The following is a 23,852-nucleotide window of genomic DNA, read 5'->3' on the forward strand; positions in this document are numbered from 1 at the left end:
GTACAGTGACAAGATGCGGCGCGGACACATTCTACAGAGATTGGTTGACTATTTGTTATACGAGATCTATGGTTGCTAAACTCAAGTTACCGTTTTTTGTTAAAGAATCTTCTATCGTGTGTGTTGTGAGATTAATGACCAATCTCAACCCTGGTGTCAGGATTACTACTGAGCCAAAGTCCCCCCAGTCAAAAGCCCCTGTTCGGAGTTACCGTTCTATAATCAGTATAATTCTTTATTCTATGGTAACACTTTACCTATAAGCGCCTGCGCCCGCTTCGGTGAGGGGCCCCGAGCTGGAGCTCGACTGCTCCTCTGACGTCACACTCGGCGTGTTGTTGTTCAGCTTCGATGAGATTCGCTTCAGGAATGTTATCTGTGGACATACGGTACCATTAAATAAAACGGCCTCCGCGGGCCAGTGGTTGAGCGTTAAGCTCATGATCCGGAGGTGATCAGCTAACGACAAATGCTAAAAACAAAATAAAATGAATATTTAAGGGGGGCTCCCATACAACAAACGCGCATATTTAGGTAGGCAATATCATATTTATGTACCTACTGTTGTTTACCCAGTTAAAGGTACGAAACCCTTCGGTGTATTTGCAGGTATTTTTATGAGTAACTGACCAGCAAGGCGACGTCGGCGGGCGCGTAGAGCGCGCAGGTGGTGGCGCGGTCGGCGGGCGCGGGCAGCGGCTCGGGCCGCGCGGGCGGCGCGCCGGCGGCGGGCGGCGCCGGCGCCCACGCCTCGCCCGCCAGCGCCTCCGCCAGCGACCACACGCACGACCGCTCGAACTTGTTGTACACGTCGCGCACCTTGCTCTCCACCTGCCGAGCGCCCAGTACGGTCACGAGTATACACTTTGGTACCATGTCACATTAACTTTTTTGACAAATTGAACTGTAAGTCTCACTAAATATCAAATATGTTAGTGCGACAGTGTCCTAAAGTGGGTACATTATATTGCTCATGACTGTACCAACATATCGGTACAAAAAACAGAGCTGCCAACATTTTAAGAAATGTCATATTTGACATCCATCAATAAGGTTTTGCTTTATCTATCTTTATCCTGGTGAAAGAATCCTGGAGAAATGGAGAGGCCTTTGCCCAGCAGTGGGACACCTTAAGCCAGACAAGACAAGATTAAACGATCCCATATTTAAGGATGCAACAGGTTATAGAATCAGAATCATTTATTCATCGTGATTATCATAGATAAACTTGTTGAAGGTCAATATAAAATTTTTGAATCTACGTCATTTCGCAAGGTGTTATGGCTGAGGAGAAGAAATGATAAGAAACTGCAACAGCAACACATCTTTTAAATCATTGTAGGTATACTTACATTACTAGTTATTGAATACCTAGAGAATCACACTTAATACCAGACATTTTTATCATTTAGGTAATCATTAATATTACAATAAGCTTTTTTACTTAAAATAAGCTTTACATGAGCTTTAAAATTATTTTCTGACAAATTCAAAATACTGTCTCATTTCCCTAGAATTACCCCGTTTCTTACAGGGTCCGCTTACGTAATCTGAAGATTTGACAGATCCGGTTTTTTTTACAGAAGCGACTGCCGGTCTAATCTTCCAACCCGCGAAGGGAAAACTAGCCCAATACAGGTTACGTTACAAACCTCCGAAAAAACCTTCTCAGGAATGTGGGTTTCCTCACGATGTTTTCCTTCACCGCTGAGCACGTGATAATCATTTATGATCCAAACATGAATTCGAAAACAAATTCGACAATCATTGGTTTAGGCCTGTACTGAATTCGAGCCTGCGACCTCAAAGGAGAGGCAAACGTTCTACCAACTGGGCTACGACGATTCAAAAATACTGTCTGTTATTTTATTGACAGCCTCCGTGGTCTAATGGTAAGAGCGTTAGGCTCACGATCTGGAGATCCGGATTCGATTCCCGATGGGGACATTGTCGAAATCACTTTGAGAGACTGTCCTTTATTTGGTAAGGACTTTTCAGGCTTGAATCACCTGATTGTCCGAAAAAGTGAGATGATTCCGTGCTTCGGAGGGCACGTTAAGCCGTTGGTCCCGGCTATTAGCCGTAAAAACACCTCCACCAACCCGCATTGGAGCAGCGTGGTGGAGTATGCTCCATACCCCCTCCGGTTGATTGAGGGGAGGCCTGTGCCCAGCAGTGGGACGTATATAGGCTGTTTATGTTATGTATACGTATAACAATCCACTCACCTCCTGGTACCGAGCAAGGCAGAGCATCTGGATGATCTGCGCGATCTGTATGAGATTGAACCGCGCGATGTATGAGACGGGCACCTCCACCACGCCGTGGGCCTCCGGGTTCACAATCGCCGGGCAGATGAAGTGGTTGAACACCACATCTGTGCATATCGCGTGGAGATCACGATCTGTCGTCCTGTGGAGGAAATATCTTATAAGCACACCCCAAAGAAAGAAAAAATATTTATCCGACATACTTATTGTTTTCACATCATTACCACAGCCCATTAACGTCCCCACTGCTGGGGCACGGGCCTTCCCTATAGATGGATGGATAGGAAGATCGGGCTATAAACCACCACGCGGGCCCAGTGCGGATTGGTGGTTATTAACGACTGCTAATGCAGCCGGGTCCAACGGCTTAACGTGCCTTCCGAAGCACGGAGGAGCTCGAGATGAAAACTTTTTTTTGTGGTCACCCATCCTATGACCGGCCTTTGCGAAAGTTGCTTAACTTCAACAATCGCAGACCGAGCGCGTTTACCGCTGCTTGCTGATAATACAATTATGAATGTATGCCGAAACGGTTCCACCTCAGCATAATGCTATAGCCTACACTATGACGCTGATTTTCAGTTGGAACCGATAAGGTAATCAGGTAACACATCAAACAAAAAATGGACACGAAGTCTAAGCACATTTTGAATTTTCTAATTAAGTACATATTTTAAATAAACGTGCTGAAAAGTAAAATATATTTTTAATAAAAAAAACTAAATAAAATAAAAGGTATTCACTTACAAAAAAAAGTAAAGGTAAACACTTAAAGGTGGGTCCTGACTGTTGTTACGAGGCGTAATGTAATGTGTTACACAGCGAGCGTTCGTGCTGTCAGTACAGGGAAATAAGGTGCGAGCATCAACACTGATCTTAAGTTCATGACGTAACATATCATGCTCGCTGCGAATGGCACAATACGCCTCGTAACACCGGTCAGGACCCACCTTAACACCTCGTTTTACACAGACACTACACATTGACGTTATCGTACACGCGCATCTGTGAGACGGTGTGCGGTAAACCTAGCTCAGCCGCTGGTGGGGAGCGGAGAGTTGCCGTTCTATAAGTAGTATTCCTTATTCTATGTAGGCAGTAGACACAACCACACACAGAACACTCGATACAAAAATCTTATTGTTAACATATAAAATAGTAATCACTCCTGTAACCAGAAGGGGTAGGCAGAGATGTATAGTATATATGTACAGTCACGAGCAATATAATGTACCCACTTTAGGACTCTGTCGCACTAACATATTTGAAATTTAGTGAGACTTACAGTTCAATTTGTCAAAAAAGTTAATGTGACATGGTACCAAAGTGTATACATATTAATGCTCGTGACCGTACACCCACTCCTCGCAGGCTATGGTTAAGTCCCATGTAATAGGGGGCGAGCCTATTGCCATTAACCAGGTACAAAACCTGAAAAACATGAATTCAAACTAAAAAACGCGGCTAGTTTGATGGGCACCTTTGCGCCGGGAATGACGCGACATAGCTTATTTTAGACACGACGCATGTGCATATAGACAGTGTATTAATTCATTAATTTTGGATTCATTTAAAAATCATTTAATTATAATTAAATGTTATATCTATGTGTAATTAGACTATGTTTTTATTCGAACTCATAACTGTTGTTATCATAATCATGACTTTTGCGACGGAAAATTCCACTTGATATTCATTCAGAATCATGAGCTTATTATGAGTGAAATTCAATTACACCCCATTAAACATTTATTTTTGTTTTGGGGTCTTATTTTCTCGATCCATTGAATGTAATATTACTCACCTAGAATGCTGTTTGAGCAGATGCACCATCTGCTGTACAATCCAGGCAATAGTTGCGGGGAAGTTGGGCCAGTGTTCCCTTAGCGAGGCGATGAACTTGCTGGTTAGGTTGTACAGCGACTGCACGATCCACTTGCGGTAGCGCGCCACTTTCGCGTTGTACTCAGCAGAGTTCGCCTGCCCGAACTTCTTTAGACGATCTTGTGGGGAAAATCTGTTAGGAAGAACAAGAGGGTTAAACAGGGCATACTAAAGCAATTCATCAGAAAAGCAATATTGCTATTTGAATCTTCTTGACATTTTTTTTTATATGAGCAAATATCAAATGGCATTATTGCTTTTTAGATGGATTGCTTCGATGTAGTCATTGCGCGGTGGACAAAGTAAGTGCGTAACGCAAACAAATGTAAAATAGCAATATTGCTTTCTTAGATGAATTGCTCCGATGTAGCCATTTTAACCCCCGTTATGAAATGAGACATGGTTAAATGTGTGAATGAATCAATAACCCAGACGAATTAAATAGGAATCACCCTGGTATACAACCCGTTTAACGTATGATGTCAACGTAATTCTGTCGAGTTATACACCAACCTTAAAAATTTGAAAGGTTTAAGATTTCTGCCTAAAATACACGTGCTATCCATACATTTTCCGCCTGTCGACTGCCCATCTCTTTTCTTTGCGACGGATAAGATAATGACAGGTTATAACTAAAAAATAAAATTCGGAGGTGTATGCTAGAATCAGCACCATTGAATACGTATGTGATCGGGATCGAAAATGGAGTGTCACAATCAGGTCTTTGTTTCTGGATATATTTGAACTCACTACTGCATAGCCTTGTCAGGGTCGATGTCCAAGAAGAACACATCGTGAAGCTATTACATTCCCAGCGACGAAGAACCAGGGATGTTATGGATATGAAAGTTTGGATACGGATTTAAGAATGATTATCATACCGGATACGGTTACGGATACGTATAATAAATTATTTCGGATTATCCGTTAGTTTCGGATAATTTTGGTCACGGATATTATTTTTTTAAGGAATTTTAAAAGTAAAATACAAATAGGTAATAAAGTGGTTTTATTTATAACGACAAAAGTTACAACGACAAGTTATATAATGTTATGACGACAAAAGAAGAAAAAAAAAACAATGCGCGCGACTTGTGTGTCGGCACTGGCAGCGGCCGGCCAATCAAAACAACTTGTCATATAACGTGTATCAATTAGGCTCCGCCCCTATCCGATTTTATCCGAAACCTTTATTTCGGATTCGGTTACGGTTACGGAGATCCCTAACATCCCTGCGAGGAACTGTCGCGCCGGCGTGTGACGTCACTACCCACTATATACAGCGACGCTAGTGTACAGAGCCCTGTGTGGAATGTATACTCACCGCTCCATAGCCTTGTCAGGGTCGATGTCCAAGAAGAATTCGTCCTCGTGCAGCACGGCCATTACAGGCCCCTGCAGCGCCGCCACTAAGAACTGTCGCGCCGGCGTGTGCCCGTCACGAAACACCGCGTACAGGGATGCTAGTGCGCAACGCCCTGTGCGGAATAACCTGTTGACAATACAAATTGATTAGTTATTTTTTTTATTTATGTGGGATATAGAATTAAAAGGGATATTTTATTTATCTTCACTCCTATTCTCTCCTTTTTTACAAAAAACAAATGCACCTTTATACTCCGACCCCAAAATCAAATCAAATCAATCATAATAGAGAACCCATTTTATTTTTAAAACAAAAAAAAATCATTCCTTAACCATTCTAAATTCATACCAAAAACAACCAAATCCCCATTCATTATCCTTCCATAGTATTCTCTCTTACTTTATCAATCCTACGTTCTGTCATAGAATAAGGCATAATATACTAGGCATAGAACGGAAACTCTCCGATCTTCACCAGAGTTCAGACTCAGATGCGCGATATACGATAACGTCTATGTGTAGTGTCTGAGTAAAACGAGAGAGTTTGTATAAAGTGTCCGGGGTGTGCTCCAACGCTTCGACCAATAGACGAAGCGAATGCTATCTACGTAGATACGTAGATAAACCTTGTACGGCTATTGGGCGAAACCCTCGATATAAGGTGGCTTGCAAGAGAAGGCCGCTAACTGGATAACAGCAAAGCGGCGGCGGTAGCGACTATTAAACGCCATGATGCGCTCGCTCGGGTTTTCAGTTCGCGCCCTACTCACATTCCTACATTTATTTAATAATTTATTGTACATAGAATAACAGAAACACAATATGACAACATGAAGAAGAGGATTTCGGTTATCGCGCGCGGAACGTTTATTCCACTGCTACACAATATAAAATATATCCTATGTTCTTTCCTAACGTCTAATCTATGTACCAAATTTCACCACAATCGGCTTAGTAGTTTTGAAAAAAGTGTCACAGATAGACAGAGTAACTTTTGCATTTATAATATTAGAAAATGTTTTTCGTTAGTTTTAGATTTGTCTTTATTTAGTATTCAGAATTTCATAATTTATCTTGAACCTAGTAGACGACCCAGTTGGCTTACTTGCTACTTACTTTCTGGGATCGCTGCTGGGCGTCATCTGGTGCTTGATGAGCAGGCGTATGACAGCGAGCAGCCGCGTGCGGTCAGCCGCCGAGCGGCAGCTGCCGTACAGGCCGGCCACCAGCGCCGACGGCAGCGTCGCCGGCATATGCTCTTCTCCCAGCATGAGCGACAACGCCACCAGGTGCGGCGAGTCTCGTAGCCATCCCAGCAGCTCGCCTAAAGCTGTTGCTTCCTGTAAAAAAAGTTAACATTACAATAGCGTACTTCGGAAGGCACGTTAACCCGTTGGTCCCGGTTACTACTTACTGATGTAAGTAAGTAGTCGTTACATGAGCCATGTCAGGGGCCTTTGGCGGCTCAATAGTAACCCTGACACCAAGGTTGATGAGGTTGGTACTCCACCTCACAACCCACACGATCATGTACTTAGAAGACCTGTGGTACCGTCCCGACGGGCTCTGACCAGCAGGGCTAACATGCGCAACGTGATAAAATTATCGATCGATACAATAAATTTTGTCGAAACCGAGGTTTAGTAGACAAAGGACTTATTCGCAAAACGCCTTATCCCTAAAAAAAAGGACCTATTCGTACAATGCCGGATAACTTTCTTTTCCCTAACATGCGTGCCACGTGATTTTGTTCGTATTTTAACAGAACGACATGACCTATTTGGGTTCACATCTTTCTTTCTTTCTCTATATATATAGAGAGCTAAAAATTGTCGGTATGTCATGGGAGCAAGTTACAGAGGCTGCAAGAGATAGCGAGGAGTGGAAATCTGTTATTCGAGCTCTTCATCCCAACAAGGGATACAGGTTTAGAAGAAGAAGAGAAAAACTGCAGCCTACACATTGTGTTGCAATCTTAAAATGGATATGATGTAAAATATTAGTTGACATATTTCTTGTGTGCCTTGAAATATGTGTGTGCCATAAAGTATTGTTGATTTTGATTTGAAACATGTTCCATGACAGGTACGTACATTCAAATATATCTTTATTCAATAGGTAACATAGTTACACTTTGAATCGTCAATTTTACATAACGAACGTCTCATCCGCCTAAAACTACTGCAGCTTCTCACAACCTATATAGCCGGGGAAAAGAAGCTGCAAGAAAAACCTCGGCACAGGGCCCATTGAAATGAAACGCCTATTGCTGTTCTTACAATACTACATACCTACCTACCTATAGCTAAATACATGTTAACAATTCGTCAGTTGTAACACGAGCCTTGCAGCCACATAATGCACTAATCTCAGTCATTGTTTGTGTGCAGCCTCCATTGCCACTCCACAGTGATTATAATACAAAGGACATTAAATATGCCAGTTCATTCTCCATATTATAATAAGTTCTTTAAGTGATATATTTTCAAAGCCTAGTTTCGTTAGGACATTGTAGGCTGATCTCCTTATTGTCTGAAAGTAAGATGATCTGTGCTTCGGAAGGCACGTTAAGCCGTTGGTTATAACGGCCTCCGTGGCTCAGTGGTTGAGCGTTGGGCTCACGATCCGGAGGTCCCGGGTTCGAATCCCGGTGGGGACATATCACAAAAATTACTTTTTGATACCGAATGAAAGATCATCCGTGCTTCGGAAGGCACGTGAAGCCGGTGGTCCCAGCTACTATTTACCGATATAAGATGACTTTGTTGGCTAAATAATAACCCTGAGACCAGGGTTGATGGGGTTGGTAATTCACTTCACAACCCACTCGATAAAAGAAGAAAGCCTTTGGAAATGGCAATGTAAATTTATTATTCTTCGCCATTCCTCAAAAAGCAAAGAATATGACACCACCTCACACTGTGGTGTGTGTGGGGGGATAATCCTTGGTTCGAATCCTGGCTCAGGCTCTCAACCACTGAATTTGTCTTAATGAGTTTGAATTCATGTTCGGATCATAGATAGTTCATATCACGTGATTTCCAGGATTTGTGCCCGGTTAATGAATAGGCCCATCATCATCAGCCGTACGACGCCCACTGCTGGGCATAGGCCTCCCCCAAGGATCTCCACGGCGATCGGTCCTGCGCTGCCCGCATCCAGCGGCTTCCCGCGACCTTCACCAGATCGTCGGTCCACCTTGTAGCGGGCCTACCCAATGAGCGTCGTCCGACACCCAAGATAAGCCCAAGAGAAGGCAAAAGAAACCGAGGAAGACCATTCCGACGATGGGCGGACGAAATCGTCAGAGTGGCCGGCAGAACCTGGACTAGAACGGCTAAATGCAAAGAGGAGTGGAATAGATTGGGGGAGGCCTTTGCCAATGGGCACACAGATACGTACCTAAACGTTACCGCCGAATAATGGAATTTGTATAAAAATAAAAGAGATTGCTACTTAGCAATAAGGCCGCCTATTGTACTCTTTTGTTTTGTATTTTGTTTTTTCCTGTTTGTGCAATAAAGTATTTGTTATGTTATGCTATAAAAATATTGTATCTGAATTTATGGCTAATAAAATAAAAATAAAATAAATGGATAGGCTCGCCCCTTATTACATGGGACTTAGACATAGCTGGTGAGGAGTGGGTGTACTGTATACACCTCTGCCTACCCCTTTCGGGTTCGTAAAAAGAGTAATAATTTATGTTGAAAGAATACTGTTTTAAGACAGTAGTTAAACAAAAACTTTACAAAAAAGGTTATTATAAAGTTAGTGATTATTGAGAAGATACGAATGCATGGGATTAACTGTCTGAGAACTGATATTAGGCAGCAAATTTACTCAATTGTAAACCAATATTTTATGTTTATTTTTATTTCTTTAAAGAATGTCTAGGGCCCTGTGCAGAGGTTTTTCTTGCAGCTTCTTTTCCCCGGCTATACAGGTTGTGAGAAGCTGCAGTAGTTTTAGGCGGATGAGACGTTCGTTATGTAACAATTGACGATTCAAAGTGTAACTATGTTACCTACTGAATATAGATATTTTTAAATTTGAATTTTCACAGTTTTTTGGATGTTGGAAGCAAAACCATAAGCATTATTATGTAATTATAATAAACCTAATTAATGTAGCACATCTTATGCATTTTTCATGTATTACAAAAATGTTGATCTTATATGAACATGTTTTATAAACACCAGCATACCAAACTGTATGGTATTAATTGTAACAAAAGAGAACATTGGGAACTTATTGTAAACATATCTTATTGTACTTAATGTATTCACATTGGGTGATATTTTTTAACCATTCATTAACAAAAAAGACACATTTTACAACTATTTAGTTTAGTATACATATTCACTTTGGTTTTTTGCCTTCCTGTGATAAGTAGGGATCTCCTTGCATGATTGTCAATATTTGTTAACATACAAGTCAATCTTTTAATAAAACTCATTGGGGCCTTCCATTCTTCTATTCCATGGTCCATGTTTACTTTGGTTTCTTGTAAAACAGGCACATAATACATCCAGACTTCCTACTGGGGAAGGCATAGCCAGAATTAACTACACTGTTTTCAAGGTACAAAATGTGGTAGGTACCACAGAACAGAATTATACTAATTCTGTGTTTAACATATTCAACAAACCTAAAAGTGTTTTTAACTTCATTACATTTGTATTATTCAAATCAGTATTTTGAAGGAATGCTTTTTGTTAATATTGTTGTGTTTTCAAGTTGACTTCATCTTCACAGCATAAGCATAGACCTCTGAGACCCTTATTTGTTTCAAAGAGGTTTGTTTTTCCATAATCTCTGCATACCCTGGTGGGAAATAGGCATGAGTTTATGAGTGTGCAGTGTTGTTATTGACCACAATTCCAATTGGTAAGTGGGAATAATGCGGTCTTAAGGGGCAGCTTGCTTAATCTATTATATCCTTCTAAGGCCCAGTTTAATTATTATTATTATAGATATTTTTCTTTTCATTGTTAACTTGATATTATTTATTTCAAATTTTAAGTATTATTGTCTGAATAATACAATATTCATTGTCAGCACCCTCATTTTTGGCTTTTTGTATACAACTTTCGGTATCCTTAGCTCAGTTTTAAAACTTTTAGGGATAACAGCTGATTCAATAATTATGTTACAGCCTGTGACAACATACCTACTTATACATGTAAACAAATATTGTCATATATTTAAGGCTTTAATAGTACAAATAAAGATATTATTATATATATAATATATTTCGAGACATGATAGTGAAATAATGGGGTTTGGATTTTGGGCCTTAAGACCATATTATTATAATACATTCACATACTACATCTCAACTGGGGCTGGACAAAACTATATACCTAGCACTGGAAAACCAACTTTATGATAAATAAATTAAATGATGTACATTATATGTTTTGTTGTGTGTGATATGCAATAAATACTTTAAATTTTAATTTGACCTGTACAGTTTTAGGTCACTAGTTTACCAACAATAACAGTGTTATTTTGTCAATTTGTATATCTTCCTGAATACATAAATAGAATAAAATGCTTATGAATGGATCACATGTCACTAGTTTACACACAACCATTTTACAGACCTTCTGCATTTTACTAAATCAATGGTTGATACCTAATAATAGATAAGCCAGACACTTTTTTTATATCAATGATTGCACAAGAGATGCTAATAAAATAGTGAATTGATATCTATGGCACTGTGTTACTAAGTACCTTCATGAATGTATTCAAATCACATCATGCTATGATGTCACAGAGTGGTTTTACATTTCATCTTATATGCTCTTGTAGCTACCTACTACAAAGTATGCAAACACGTGACAGACAATGTTTACATTTTTTTATCATATTCTTTCTATTTTCTACAGAATTGACATGCTTTTTTTTTCAAAGGAAACTCATAAAGTAATTATTCAGCAAATTTAAATGAGGTCCATCGCTTTCTGAGAAAAATAGTGAGTAACCAATTATCTCACAAAAGTGGGCGGATATTTTGACCATGAAACATATTGCACTAATAGGTACCCACAGTTTTAATATTTTTTACTGTTTCTGAGGAAAATTCACGCTCATTTATTAATCATTAAACCTGAAACTGTTCCAACTCGTTATATCATAGCAGGTGCAAACTTTCACCCAATTTCATCGGTGAAACTGACTTTTTACTTGTAACCAGTAAAGTTATACAACTTTTAATGATTAGATAGAAGTGCAATTACCATTATTATAGGATTACCTTATACTTCAGAACCTTGTAGACGTCGACGAAGGTTGTGGCTTCGAGCAGGCTGGCTCGCTGGCAGGCGACTATCGACTCGGCCTCGCATCGCGTCGTTATCAGGTTGGTGAGGTTCTGCCGCTGCATGGAACATATCCACGCCGTCTGCAGCAGCTCCAAGGCGCTCTTCTCCACCTCTTCATTGAGATTCTGCAGCAGCTGTCGCTCAGAGTTGATAAATATCTTCTCCCGTCTGAGCTGATTCGCCAACTCGGCGATATTCATACACCCCTCAGATGTCGACTGCATCATGCTGGTAATATCAACAGTACATTTCTCCGTAATATAATGTCTACTGAAATACGTTTTCACGTCATTTCAATACGAGATACACAAGTTTTTGACACCATAATAACACACTTGATTACTGCCTGTTGTTGGAACTATCGAACAACCACTTTGAAACATTAAATTCGTATTATCACATTGATATTACGAATAACACTCAAAAATTGTAAGGAAAAATATATTTCCTGAATGAATATTCCACTTTTCACTTTTCGACTTCGCCTTCAATATGCCTTCCTTCAATTCAATCGGAAATATTCGGAAATCGGAAAGGAAAGGAAACGAAATAAGCGAGCCAGCAAGCGAAAAAAGAGCGAAAAGCATGATGAACGAATGATTCCGAGTAACTTCGTCCAGAAACAAAATTCGAGTTTAACAAAAAAAGGTTAGTCCGAAATTTTAAATGCACCTCGCATTGACCTTGCATTATGAAACGCAGATATTGGTCGGGACAATTGGTCTTTGGGTCGGGATGTGTAATAATCACTGGATACCTAGAAAAATAAAAACGTTATATACCTATATATTTTTTAAATACTTGCTTTCATATTCTTGAACGATAAATTTTACATTGGCAACTCTGTATGCTGTTATCTAATCAAATTTTAAAGTCCACGAATAAGGTGAAAGAAGAGCGCACAGTTATGTACGAGACAGAGATAGCAGCTGGCTTTCTTATTTGTTTACATAATATGACCGAACGAATGAATAATTTAGTCCCAAAGATTAAAAATGAATGAATGGAAATGGTTAGCGAGCAAAGAAACCCTTGGACTGCTGCTCCTCAATTTTAATTTTTGTGTAAATATATTTAGCTGCTTAGAAATAAATAATTAGTACTTAAATGTGATTAGCAGATATATTCAGTTGTTATCATGTCAAATAGTTCAATAGAAGGACGACTAAAAGGCTTGCAAGAGCGTTTCGAAAATGAAATGCGTATTCGGAGAGACAGTAACATCCACAATCAAGGTGGACTTCAAGCTTCCAGGCCGGGGAGCGGCAGGAGGCCTAAGCGTGAGTACCTCGATCATCGCATCCACCTATCTGACGTGTTATTAATTTCTAAATTGGTCATTTACAGTCTGGCTCTTTATCTCTGTTTGATTACAGTGTCACCTGTTTTTCGCAATTCTAATGGATTGGCTTTGTTTTTATCCTTTAGTTTTACTGTCCATCACGTTTTGTTTATAAATAAAACTTGATAATTATTGTGAGAAACGGGGAACTCTTTGTATATTTCTTCAACTGTGATGATTATGAATGTGTGAATGTTGAAGGCTAAATTCTTACTAATCGTTATGGTGTTGTTTATTAGTGGTCCTATCAAAATTTTCTATAGAAACATTGCAATTGCATGTGTTTTTAGTGTTAATGATCAAGTTATCTATCTAATTGTGCTAGCATTCACTGGTGCCTAAGCCAGGACATCATGGTTACTTAATATATGTATGACCACAATTTTGTCAGTAAGATATTCCAATTGGCAGCTTCTCTATAACATGCTTATTGTACAGAGAGTATTAGCATATGCTGACATTGGCGGGTGGGTGATATGCGGGACATTGTTTTTGTGTCCACTAGAACCTTGCATGTCTTGTGCATTGTCTGAACGTGTAGTTATATGGTGATGAAGTTACAGTTATCTATTAGGAGATAAATGAAATACACCTGTTATTGGTGTATTGCTTATCTGACAATACTATTTTATACATTTTATAAGTTGTAACAATATTTGAATTCTGTTGATAGCTGATAAGGAGGAACTTTTATGTAGCCTTTTCAAAGGCACATAAAGAGTATTTCTATGTTAATTATCTGTTATATATCAGATACATATTCTAGGAAAGAACCCAGAATAGAAGAAAGATTCTGCCATTCCTTGCCATGCATGGTAAATAGGACAAATTTTCCAATTATCGGAACTTAACATAGGAAATGGAATACCGTAATATCCGCCTACCCCAAAGGGAGATAGGTGTAATCTTACATAGTATAGGTGTGTTATCAGAACTATAATAATACTCCGTCAATATACTCTACTATGGAATTCTATAGTCTATGTTTACCCTGGTGGGAAATAGGCGTGAGTTTATGTATGTATGTATCAAAACTATAATTCCACTTGATATCAAAATCATGGTCTGAATCATCCCTCAAAGTTTTCGTTACAATGTCACTAACACCTTGTATATATACCTAAACTGGAGATTCAAAGAAGAACCTAGAACCTAAGAAGAACCTATTGTGTATTTTCCTCATTACATGATACTGGCAGATTTGTGATCACACAACAGCTATTAATCAATAATTGAATTGTATTTGAGTTACCAAAATACCATGTGCCATTTTGTACATAATTATTACTGGTTATAATTTGCATTTATAGGTGATATGATAAGTGATAAGGAAATTCACGAATGATGCGATTTGTATGAAAGACTTCTTCATACATACATAGTCTCACATCTGTTTGCCACTGGGATAAGCAAAATGCAAATGCAAATAGAATGAAAATATCTGCTTACCCCGGTGGGAAGAGTTCCTCATGTGTTCTTTATTAACACAAATGTGGTTCATTACATTACTCACTTCGCTGCAAACATTTTATGGGTTCTGAAGAAATAGACAATGGACATGCGTTTTGTTGATAAATTTATGATCAGTGACTTAACTCTGTGAGTCAATTTCCTGACAAAGAACTTATTGTTGATATGGTCTAGAATAAGATTATATACCTACATGTATAACCTGGTCTCATTCCTCTTATTGTGTGGGTTGTGAGGTGGAATACCAACCTCATCAACCCTTGTGTCAGGGTTTTTTAAAACAATTGTTATAAAAAAAAATATTTTTCTACAATTTCTTTTTGTGTGAGTTTATATTAATAAGCTCTCGATTATACCCCAATTGTGGTAGTCAGAGGTACATCTATCGCAAGATGACTTACTCACACCTCACCAAGCTTTCTGTTAGACCAATGTGAGGTTGTGGTGGATTTTTTTTACACATGATAGATCAAAATAATATAGGTGTTTTTTTTATGTCTCAGCCCTGTTCTCCAACCGAGAAATACCGGCGTATCCGCCGAGGTCACCACAGGCGACGGAGACGGAATCTAGAATGCGGGAGGTGTATAAGGTGATTAAGATTATATTATTATGTTTTAATATGTGTCCTATGCTGAGCGAGGTCCATTTATTAAGGACGTCCACATCGCCACATAATTGTTACGGCCAACATTTTGCTTATATTTTTCTGTTTTCTTTACGTTTCTGTTAATATGTAATTTCGTGTAAGTTTAATATTTTTCCTTACTGTTTTGGTTTTGTTACTGTGGCGTCCTCTAATACATATATATATATATTAAAAATAAGTACAGTACTTAATACATTTTTTAATAATAAATACTTTCTTTCTTTTTTCTTTCTTCTTTCTTTTTTCTTCTTTTTAATACTATTTGGTACGTGATCCAGGTGAGCGGCAAGCTGAACGTGGACGGCGTGGAGTACCGCTCGCACATCGACGAGCTGCAGCACTTGGGCGAGCTGGGCAGCGGCACGTGTGGCCACGTGGTCAAGATGCTGCACAAGCCCTCCGCCGCCGTCATCGCTGTCAAAGTCAGTTTATATATACAAACACGCTTCTCGGGTTCGAATCCCGGTGGAGACATATCACAAAAATCACTTCGTGATCGCCAGTTTGGGTAGGACATTCCAGGCTGATCACATGATTGTCCGAAAGTAAAATGATCCGTGCTTCGAAAGGCACGTTAATCCGTTGATCCCGGCTATTAACCGTAAAAACATCTCCACAAACCCGCAGTGGAGCAGCGTGGTGGAGTATGCTCCGTACCCCCTCCGGTTGATTGAGGGGAGGCCTGTGCCCAGCAGTGGGACGTATATAGACTGTTTACGTATGTTATCTCTCTCAAGTAACGCAACCTATTTCCAGCAAATGCGACGCTCCGGTAACTCGGAAGAGACCAAACGCATCCTAATGGATCTGGACGTGGTGGTGCGCTCCCACGACTGTCCGTACATCGTGCGGTGTCTCGGCTGCTTCGTCACCGACGCTGACGTGTGGATCTGTATGGAGCTGATGGCTTCCTGCTTTGATAAGCTGCTGAAGCGGCTCGGCGCGCCCATACCGGAGGAGATTCTTGGGAAAGTCACTGTCGCGGTGAGTTTGGAATTATAACTGGTGCTAATTCCTGCAGACGCCATCTAATTTTTTTTTGGGACGTATATAGGCTGTTTATGTATGTATGTATTTTTTTATTTTAGTTATACCTGTCATTTTCTTATCCTTAAAACCTTGCAATAACAAAGATCTTTTTTGATGACATCTTCCCATCTCGTCTTGAACATGATGGACAATTGTTATGGGCGACAGGCTGATCCCTTGTCATCACAAGGTTCATCATATCCATCCACTTCGCATCAACAGTGGCTGCAAGTTGTCTTTGATTACTTGTGGCTCTGCCTACCCCTTTAAGGATTACGGGCGTGAATTTATGTATGTTAAGTTTGAAGTTTATAATCTTCCTTCCAGACGGTGAACGCCCTATCCTACCTTAAAGACACGCATGGCGTGATCCACCGTGATGTTAAACCCAGCAATATACTGCTAGATGAGCGTGGGAATGTCAAGCTATGTGACTTCGGCATCAGCGGTCGCTTGGTGGACTCCAAGGCCAAAACGAGGAGTGCAGGCTGCGCGGCCTATATGGCGGTGAGTCGTTTATTTTTTTAATATAAGCACCACCAACCCGCAGTGGAGCAACGTGGAGTATGCTCCATACCCCCTCCGGTATACCGCGGGGAGGCCTGTGCCCAGCAGTGGGACTTATATAGGCAGTTTAAAAAAAAAAAAAACATGAGCTCTCGACTATATCCCAATTTGGGTAGTGAGAAGTAAAAAAAAAACAAACACATTTTAAAAACTCAATAAATAAATAAACGAGTAAATAAATGTGAAAGTTATGTTATGGTCTCGTCAGGAACCAGGTGATTCAGCCTGCAATATCCTAGCCAAACAAAGCACAGTCCCACGAAGTGATTATGTCAATGCCCCCATCGGAAATCGAACCCGGACATGCAGATCGTAGCACGCTCTATCCAATAGACCATGAAGGTTGTGAAATGGAATTCTATAGAATTTTATTTGGGATGAAAAACAGCAGTTCAAAAGAACAAAAGGATTATTGATTATGTTCAGGTCGCCGGCTGTCAATGACAGCTCTCTTAAACTTAGGGGTGTTTAGGTAACATATAATATCTAAATTAATAAAAAGACTATTATAAAGTCGTGCGACCCGGCGCAGGGGCACTCGTTTACCCGCGTTTGTGCGACAGTGACCCAACGCAAAGAACGGGTGGTTTCGTGCCGCTCGCCGCGTCGCACGTCTTGGTACGGAATAAGTTAACCTATTTGTGAGGTCAATACAGTCAATGTTGTTGTGACAAAGAGAAGGAGAAGAAGTAGTATATTTTATTAACTTTTAAAAAAATATCGGCAAAGTAAGCGGACCCTGTGAAAAACGGGATAATGCTATTTATTTACATTTCGCGACTTTACAGTGCAGAAGCGCCAATGCGCCGTGAAACTTTAAATATAAACAGTATAATAAAAAACATATGAAACTTAAGTTTAAACAATATAAAAAGATATTTAATTTTCACACATCATTTATCATCTCGCAGAACCTCAGACACTCGCGACACACATACGTCCACTCACTCACAAACAGATCACACTCTGGTGCTGATGCAACGAGTGCATTAAGCATGTGCACGGCACGGAGGAGTGGCGAGTGTGTGCGCGCCGCCGACATGGCCGGCAGCGGGTGGCTGCGCGGCCGCAGGTTGTGTGTGGGCACGTTGGGGACGTACAGTCTCACCAGCTGCGTCACCAACTCCGGGCAGTCCGAACCACCACGTAACGTGCTATGGAGATGATGATCTTTTATTAACTTTCTATTTTGTCAACAGCCTGAACGGATAGACCCGCCGGACCCGACGCGGCCGGACTACGACATCCGCGCGGACGTGTGGTCGCTGGGCATCTCGCTGGTCGAGCTGGCCACCGGCGTGTTCCCCTACAGAGACTGCCAGAACGACTTCGAGGTGCTCACCAGGGTCAGTATAATGTGGTCACAGCATGTCACTTGTAAGGAACCACCAGCTTTGCTTGAATTGCGACATCGGCGCGGACCTGTAGTCTCTAGGCATCTCGCTGGTCGAGCTGGCCACCGGCGTGTTCCCCTACAGAGACTGCCAGAACGACTTCGAGGTGCTCACCAGGGTCAGTATAATGTGGTCACAGCATGTCACTTGTAAGGAACCACCAGCTTTGCTTGAATTGCGACATCGGCGCGGACCTGTAGTCTCTAGGCATCTCGCTGGTCGAGCTGGCCACCGGCGTGTTCCCCTACAGAGACTGCCAGAACGACTTCGAGGTGCTCACCAGGGTCAGTATAATGTGGTCACAGCATGTCACTTGTAAGGAACCACCAGCTTTGCTTGAATTGCGACATCGGCGCGGACCTGTAGTCTCTAGGCATCTCGCTGGTCGAGCTGGCCACCGGCGATTTCCGGAATGGCGAATGTCTAGGTACACCTACGGTGTGTGGTAAAAATGTTATAAACTATGTCGGAGCTCAATTTGTTATGTTTTATTTCCATCCCACATGATTTATTTTGATCTTCTTTACAGGTTATAGCGGACGATCCTCCACAGTTACCAGACGATACCAATTTTACACCTGAATTTAAGTCATTCGTTTCACAGTGGTGAGTTACTATTTGTCTATTATGTTTTCCGACCTCTATAGTCCAGTGGTTGAGCGCTGGGCTCACGATCCGGAATCCCGGTGAGGACATACCACAAAAATTACTTTGTGATCCCTAGTTTGGCTAGGACATTACAGGCTGATCACCTGATTGTCCGAAAGTAAGATGATCCGTGCTTCGAAGGGCATGTTAAGCCGTTGGTCCCGGCTATTAGCCGTAAAAATACCTCCACCATCCCGCAGTGGAGCAGCGTGGTGGAGTATGCTCCATACCCCCTCCGATTGAAAGATGGATTCTGGTTGGATTGGATCCTGGGGGATGGAGGTCCGGACCTCCAGATCGTGAGCCTAACGCTCTAACCACTAGACCATCCGTGGTCTATGGTCCTCCGGGCCACAGAGGCTTTCTAAGGACATCTCAATTTATTACTCTTTATTAATTTCAGCCTAACAAAGAACTATAGACAGAGACCAAAATACGTGAAGCTTTTAGAGCACCCGTTCGTGGTGAAGTCAGCGAGGAGTTCCGTGTCAGTTGGCGCGTGGTACGCCTCGCTGCCCATCTCGGGGCAGAGCACCCCCAGCAAGGCCGCGGCCGCCAGCCCCGCGCCGCACGCCGCCGGCTCGCCCGACAGCCTGGAGGCGCCGCTCACGCCGCAGCCTGTGCGGAACTTCGTCACCAGCTCGCAGCACTGGACGCCCGACCAGGTCACTCCCACGCCCAGCAGGTACATAAAGCCATACTCACCGATCACCTCGTAGTTCAAGCAAAACTGGGAGGTAAAATAGGCCATTGAAACATTGCTGTCATTGCGCACTTACTTTTATATGCGCAAATGTCATTATCATTTCCCTTGCATTATCCCGATTTTCACCGGTCCATTTACCTAACCATTTTGGGTAGGTAAGCGGACCTCTGGATCCTGGTAAAGGCTGGTTTTCCTTATATGCGCAAATGTCACATTGCTTATTTGCATTGGTCTAGGTAGATGTATTTTTTGCATGATACCTCCCAGTAGCTCCTGTATTTCTGATTAGGGAGATGTCGCACTTCAACCAGAGCTGGTCTCGATGACGACCTCCGTGGTCCAGTGGTTGAGCGTTGCGCTTACGATCGGGAGGTTCCAGGTTCGAATCCTGGCGGAGACACAAAAATCACTATAGGACATTGCAGGCTGATCACCCGATTGTCCGAAAGTAAGATGATCCGTGCTCCGGAAGGCCTGTTGGTCCTGGTCACTACTTACTGATTTGTACTTACTGATAAGTAAGTAGTCGTTACATGAGTCATGTCAGGGGCCTTTGGCGGGTCAATAATAACCCTGACACCAGAGTTGATGAGGTTGGTAATCCACCGCACACCCCACACGATAGAAGAAGAATATAGATGGCACTTGTAGTAACTTCTGTACTTTACTTGAGCTGTAGGCCTGGATCAAGTACAGAATAACGTCTACTACAAAGATATACCATGACAAAACGCCCCACGCTTTCCCCAGGCTGTATGCTCTGGGTTCCGTATGGAGACGCATTGTCAATAACATCATTTATAGCGCGTTTAGGTACACAAAGATCAATAATGCCATAAAACTTGTAACCATGAGTTGACCGTAAGATAAGTATTCTACTCTTAATCTGCTTCGCTAATTCCAACCAAGGCCAGTGTCCACGCGCGTGGTATAACCTATGGTATAAGCCTAACGGTCGACAGACTGCTCCTGTGGTGTCCCTGTTGTTGCTATGCTGAGCAACAACATTTCCTTGACACCGGCGGATGCAGGGGCATAATGCCCCCACGGTGACCTCCTCCGACCCCTTAGTCACGCCCCTGTCTCCATCGAATCTTGACGACCGTTATCATTTTCCAACATGCATCCTTGGCTCCCTGGCTGGTAGCTCGAGTTACGCAACAGCCTACGCACTCCCCGCCACTTATCTTAGCCAGGGAGTCTCCTGCATATTCTACGTTGGTCTGTTTCCTTTAGCACGAGCTGACATGATTTATGGAAAGCGGCATTTCCTCATAGTTACATGTCTCATAGCTAAAATAGTCTACCAGGGGTTAAAACACTCACCCGATTCCAACGCTGAGGGTCTTACATTATAATTTCATCCACCGTGTAGTCGCCGTAAGCTGACTGTCGAAATAAGTCACTTACCGCTACGCGGCATTTTCCGTCATTAACTACCCGCCACTTAAAAGTGCACACACAGCCAAAAATCTGTCAAGTCCATGTCAAAGTCATATTGTCAAGTCAATTCTAGAGTTGCCACAGAACAATATCAGTAGTGTGCACTTACCATATGGCTAATGTCCTCGCATTTCGCGACACTCCCACGAGAGAAGAAGTGACATCATTGCAGCACAGTAAGTAGGTGACGCGTCATCTCTCGGATCCGCTCCGAAGCTCGAATGGCCGCGCCTCTTCTACTCCTCAATGCACCATCCACTGCCGGTGGATCCACTACTTCATCTCTCGGAGCAAGGGTATCCTGCTCAGTGTCAACACTTTCATCATCTTGCTTTTCAGATATTTCAGTCGCATCAATATCTTGTTGATCCAGTGCATCAGATGAACCATTTGTGTCGCTTTGAGACGTTTCGCCAGTGATATCTGTTTGGTCTCGGGATTCAGAGCTTTCTAATCCTTCTTGAGATTCCTCACGCTCTTGCAAGTTTGTGGGAACTACGTCTGAACTCAAATTCGTTGGTTTAGGATCCATGCTTCCCTCCTCAACGTGACTATGACTATCACTGTCATCTGCTTCCAGCGGATATAGATGTCCAATAGAGCGTATGAGGACAGAATCCTTTTTTGACTTCAATGTTTCAACCTTCGTATGAAGAGCCTCTGTTGTAACACCTATAGCTATTTTCTCATCAAGTTCTTGCATAGTCCCTGCCATTCCAGACTTTTCCATAGCTGATACAACTAATTCTAGTGTTTCTCGTACCTGTGCCACAGTCGGTTCTTTTCCCACACGAAGGTTGACTTGATACATGACCTGATCCGGGAATTTCTCATTAATAGTCACTCTGAGGTGGTTTCCTTCTATATTTTCACCAAGAGTCTTCAACACCCTCAGGTGGGTTTCGATAGCATCTAGCTGGTATCGGCACTCTTGGAAATTATACTTGGCTGGAGGTAATGTTGACAAGAACTTATAATGTGCATCTATCACTCGAGACTTAGCTCCAAATCTTTCCTTAAGTATTCTTACCGCAACTGAGTAGTTATCATTAGTAATGGTAAGCCCTGCTATAGCTTTCAAGGCCTCTCCTTCAAGACATCCATACAGATATGAAAATTTATCTGCCTCGGGCAAGGGCTTGAGGTCTATGTTTGCCTCAAATTTGTCCCAGAACTCAAACCATTTTGTCATATTCCCATCGAACTTTGAGAGTTCAAGCTTAGGCAATTTAGTGCTGCAGTAAGAGGTGGTTGGTGTATTTTGCAAAGTCAATATGGTATCCTCACATCTAAGCTGCACATCCATACAGTCTTTGATTACATCTTCATCTATGGATTTTGATGTAGTTAAATAGAACTTGCTTTCTGTATCCAGTTTATCTGCGAGGTCCTTCAATTCGGATGCGTACTGTTTAATCCTAGATTCTAGTATGCCAGTTGTACATTCAGATTCTATGGCGTCCAACCTCGTCGCTAGGCGGTCGCGACGTTCTTTCAAACGGTGCCTAAGTGAATTTTCCATCGTGCTACACACGTTTGGCTTCGACGATTCGTTTAAAGGTATATATACCTTGGATCCCTTGAAGCCCCAGAACTTTCCTATTGCCACCGATGAATCTCTAACGTCGTTGACGCGGTTTTCGACGGTTACCATAAAATATTATACTATCTCTAAATAGAAACTCGCCCTTCACGTTCGTCAACACTTAATCAGAGCAAAATTCACAAAATTATTCACTTTTTCACAATTGTAGAAAACAACTAGCCGGAAAATTTTCACAAGTGACAAGAAAAAGCGCGCGGCGTTCGTTACTTTTTTATAGTGTTGTCAATTTATCGACATTTTTAAATTTATAATTACGGGTTTTCAAATGTCATCGTTAAAACCAACCATCATGCAGACATATTATTATGCCTTACTTTTGAGTATAGAAACAAAAACTGTAACGGACAAACGTTGCGAATTCGGAACAATGGAAATTATTCATCGCGACTTATGAGAACTATATGCCTTTAGATACTATGCGATTAAACAACGCAACAACTCGGATTTAGTTTTAATTTCTAAATTCTGTTACCTATATTATAATAAGTATTTCCACTTAAATAAATCAAAAATAACATAATACTATTATGTATCAACATTAATCATTCGAGCACAGAAATAAAAAAAACCGTAATCCGATCGAATTATATCGACAGAAAAAAAAAATAAACGGAAGTGTGTTCGGCACTATTTTCCATAGACAACAAAACCACTTCTGCCAACACAACCACCCAACGAAAAAATAAAGGTGGCTATACACCATCCAACTAAATTACAAAACCGGTAAAAAATAAAACGAACAGAAAATATTCGTATAAAATTCGGATACAAAATAAAACAAAACAAAACAGATTTATTTCAAAATAATTTAGTATATAACAACTTTATATTTATTAAATAAAAACACAATTTGATAATTGCGTTGTAATCTAAAGCCTGAAAAAATAAAAACAAGCATCCATTTTTTCCGCAGCATCTCCACCATTTTTGTAGTAACTTCTGTACTTTACTTGAGCTGTAGGCCTGGATCAAGTACAGAATAACGTCTACTACAAAGATATACCATGACAAAACGCCCCACGCTTTCCCCAGGCTGTATGCTCTGGGTTCCGTATGGAGACGCATTGTCAATAACATCATTTATAGCGCGTTTAGGTACACATAGATCAATAATGCCATAAAACTTGTAACCATGAGTTGACCGTAA

The 23,852-nt window shown here is 41.3% G+C and overlaps 2 protein-coding genes and 1 non-coding gene across 7 annotated transcripts in view; 2 read left to right on the forward strand and 1 right to left on the reverse strand.

Annotated features, from left to right (window-relative positions):
• Window positions 1-12,394, reverse strand: part of LOC126381081 (GTPase-activating protein and VPS9 domain-containing protein 1) — a 45,095-nt gene extending 32,701 nt beyond the window's left edge. The window contains exons 1-7 of the mRNA XM_050030623.1: window positions 11,785-12,394; window positions 6,636-6,859; window positions 5,479-5,646; window positions 4,075-4,287; window positions 2,229-2,412; window positions 631-831; window positions 258-376 (exon numbers count right to left, since the gene is read on the reverse strand). Of these exons, the coding sequence (XP_049886580.1) occupies window positions 258-376; window positions 631-831; window positions 2,229-2,412; window positions 4,075-4,287; window positions 5,479-5,646; window positions 6,636-6,859; window positions 11,785-12,078 (1,403 nt within the window). The 5' untranslated portion in view covers window positions 12,079-12,394. The remainder of the gene's footprint in view (window positions 1-257; window positions 377-630; window positions 832-2,228; window positions 2,413-4,074; window positions 4,288-5,478; window positions 5,647-6,635; window positions 6,860-11,784) is intronic.
• Trnav-cac (transfer RNA valine (anticodon CAC)) lies at window positions 8,107-8,178 on the forward strand. The gene has a single exon. It is a non-coding gene; the product is annotated as a tRNA-Val (tRNA).
• A 481-nt stretch (window positions 12,395-12,875) lies between the features above and the next one.
• Window positions 12,876-23,852, forward strand: part of LOC126380112 (dual specificity mitogen-activated protein kinase kinase 7-like) — a 34,977-nt gene continuing 24,000 nt past the window's right edge. For all 5 annotated transcript variants that reach the window (XM_050029355.1, XM_050029360.1, XM_050029368.1 and 2 more), the window contains exons 1-8: window positions 12,876-13,131; window positions 15,167-15,255; window positions 15,591-15,734; window positions 16,069-16,296; window positions 16,669-16,848; window positions 18,108-18,254; window positions 18,832-18,908; window positions 19,354-19,635. In XM_050029355.1, the coding sequence (XP_049885312.1) occupies window positions 12,990-13,131; window positions 15,167-15,255; window positions 15,591-15,734; window positions 16,069-16,296; window positions 16,669-16,848; window positions 18,108-18,254; window positions 18,832-18,908; window positions 19,354-19,635 (1,289 nt within the window). In that variant the 5' untranslated portion in view covers window positions 12,876-12,989. The remainder of the gene's footprint in view (window positions 13,132-15,166; window positions 15,256-15,590; window positions 15,735-16,068; window positions 16,297-16,668; window positions 16,849-18,107; window positions 18,255-18,831; window positions 18,909-19,353; window positions 19,636-23,852) is intronic.

This window comes from Pectinophora gossypiella, chromosome 3, assembly GCF_024362695.1.
Source record: "Pectinophora gossypiella chromosome 3, ilPecGoss1.1, whole genome shotgun sequence".
NCBI lineage: Eukaryota > Metazoa > Arthropoda > Insecta > Lepidoptera > Gelechiidae > Pectinophora > Pectinophora gossypiella.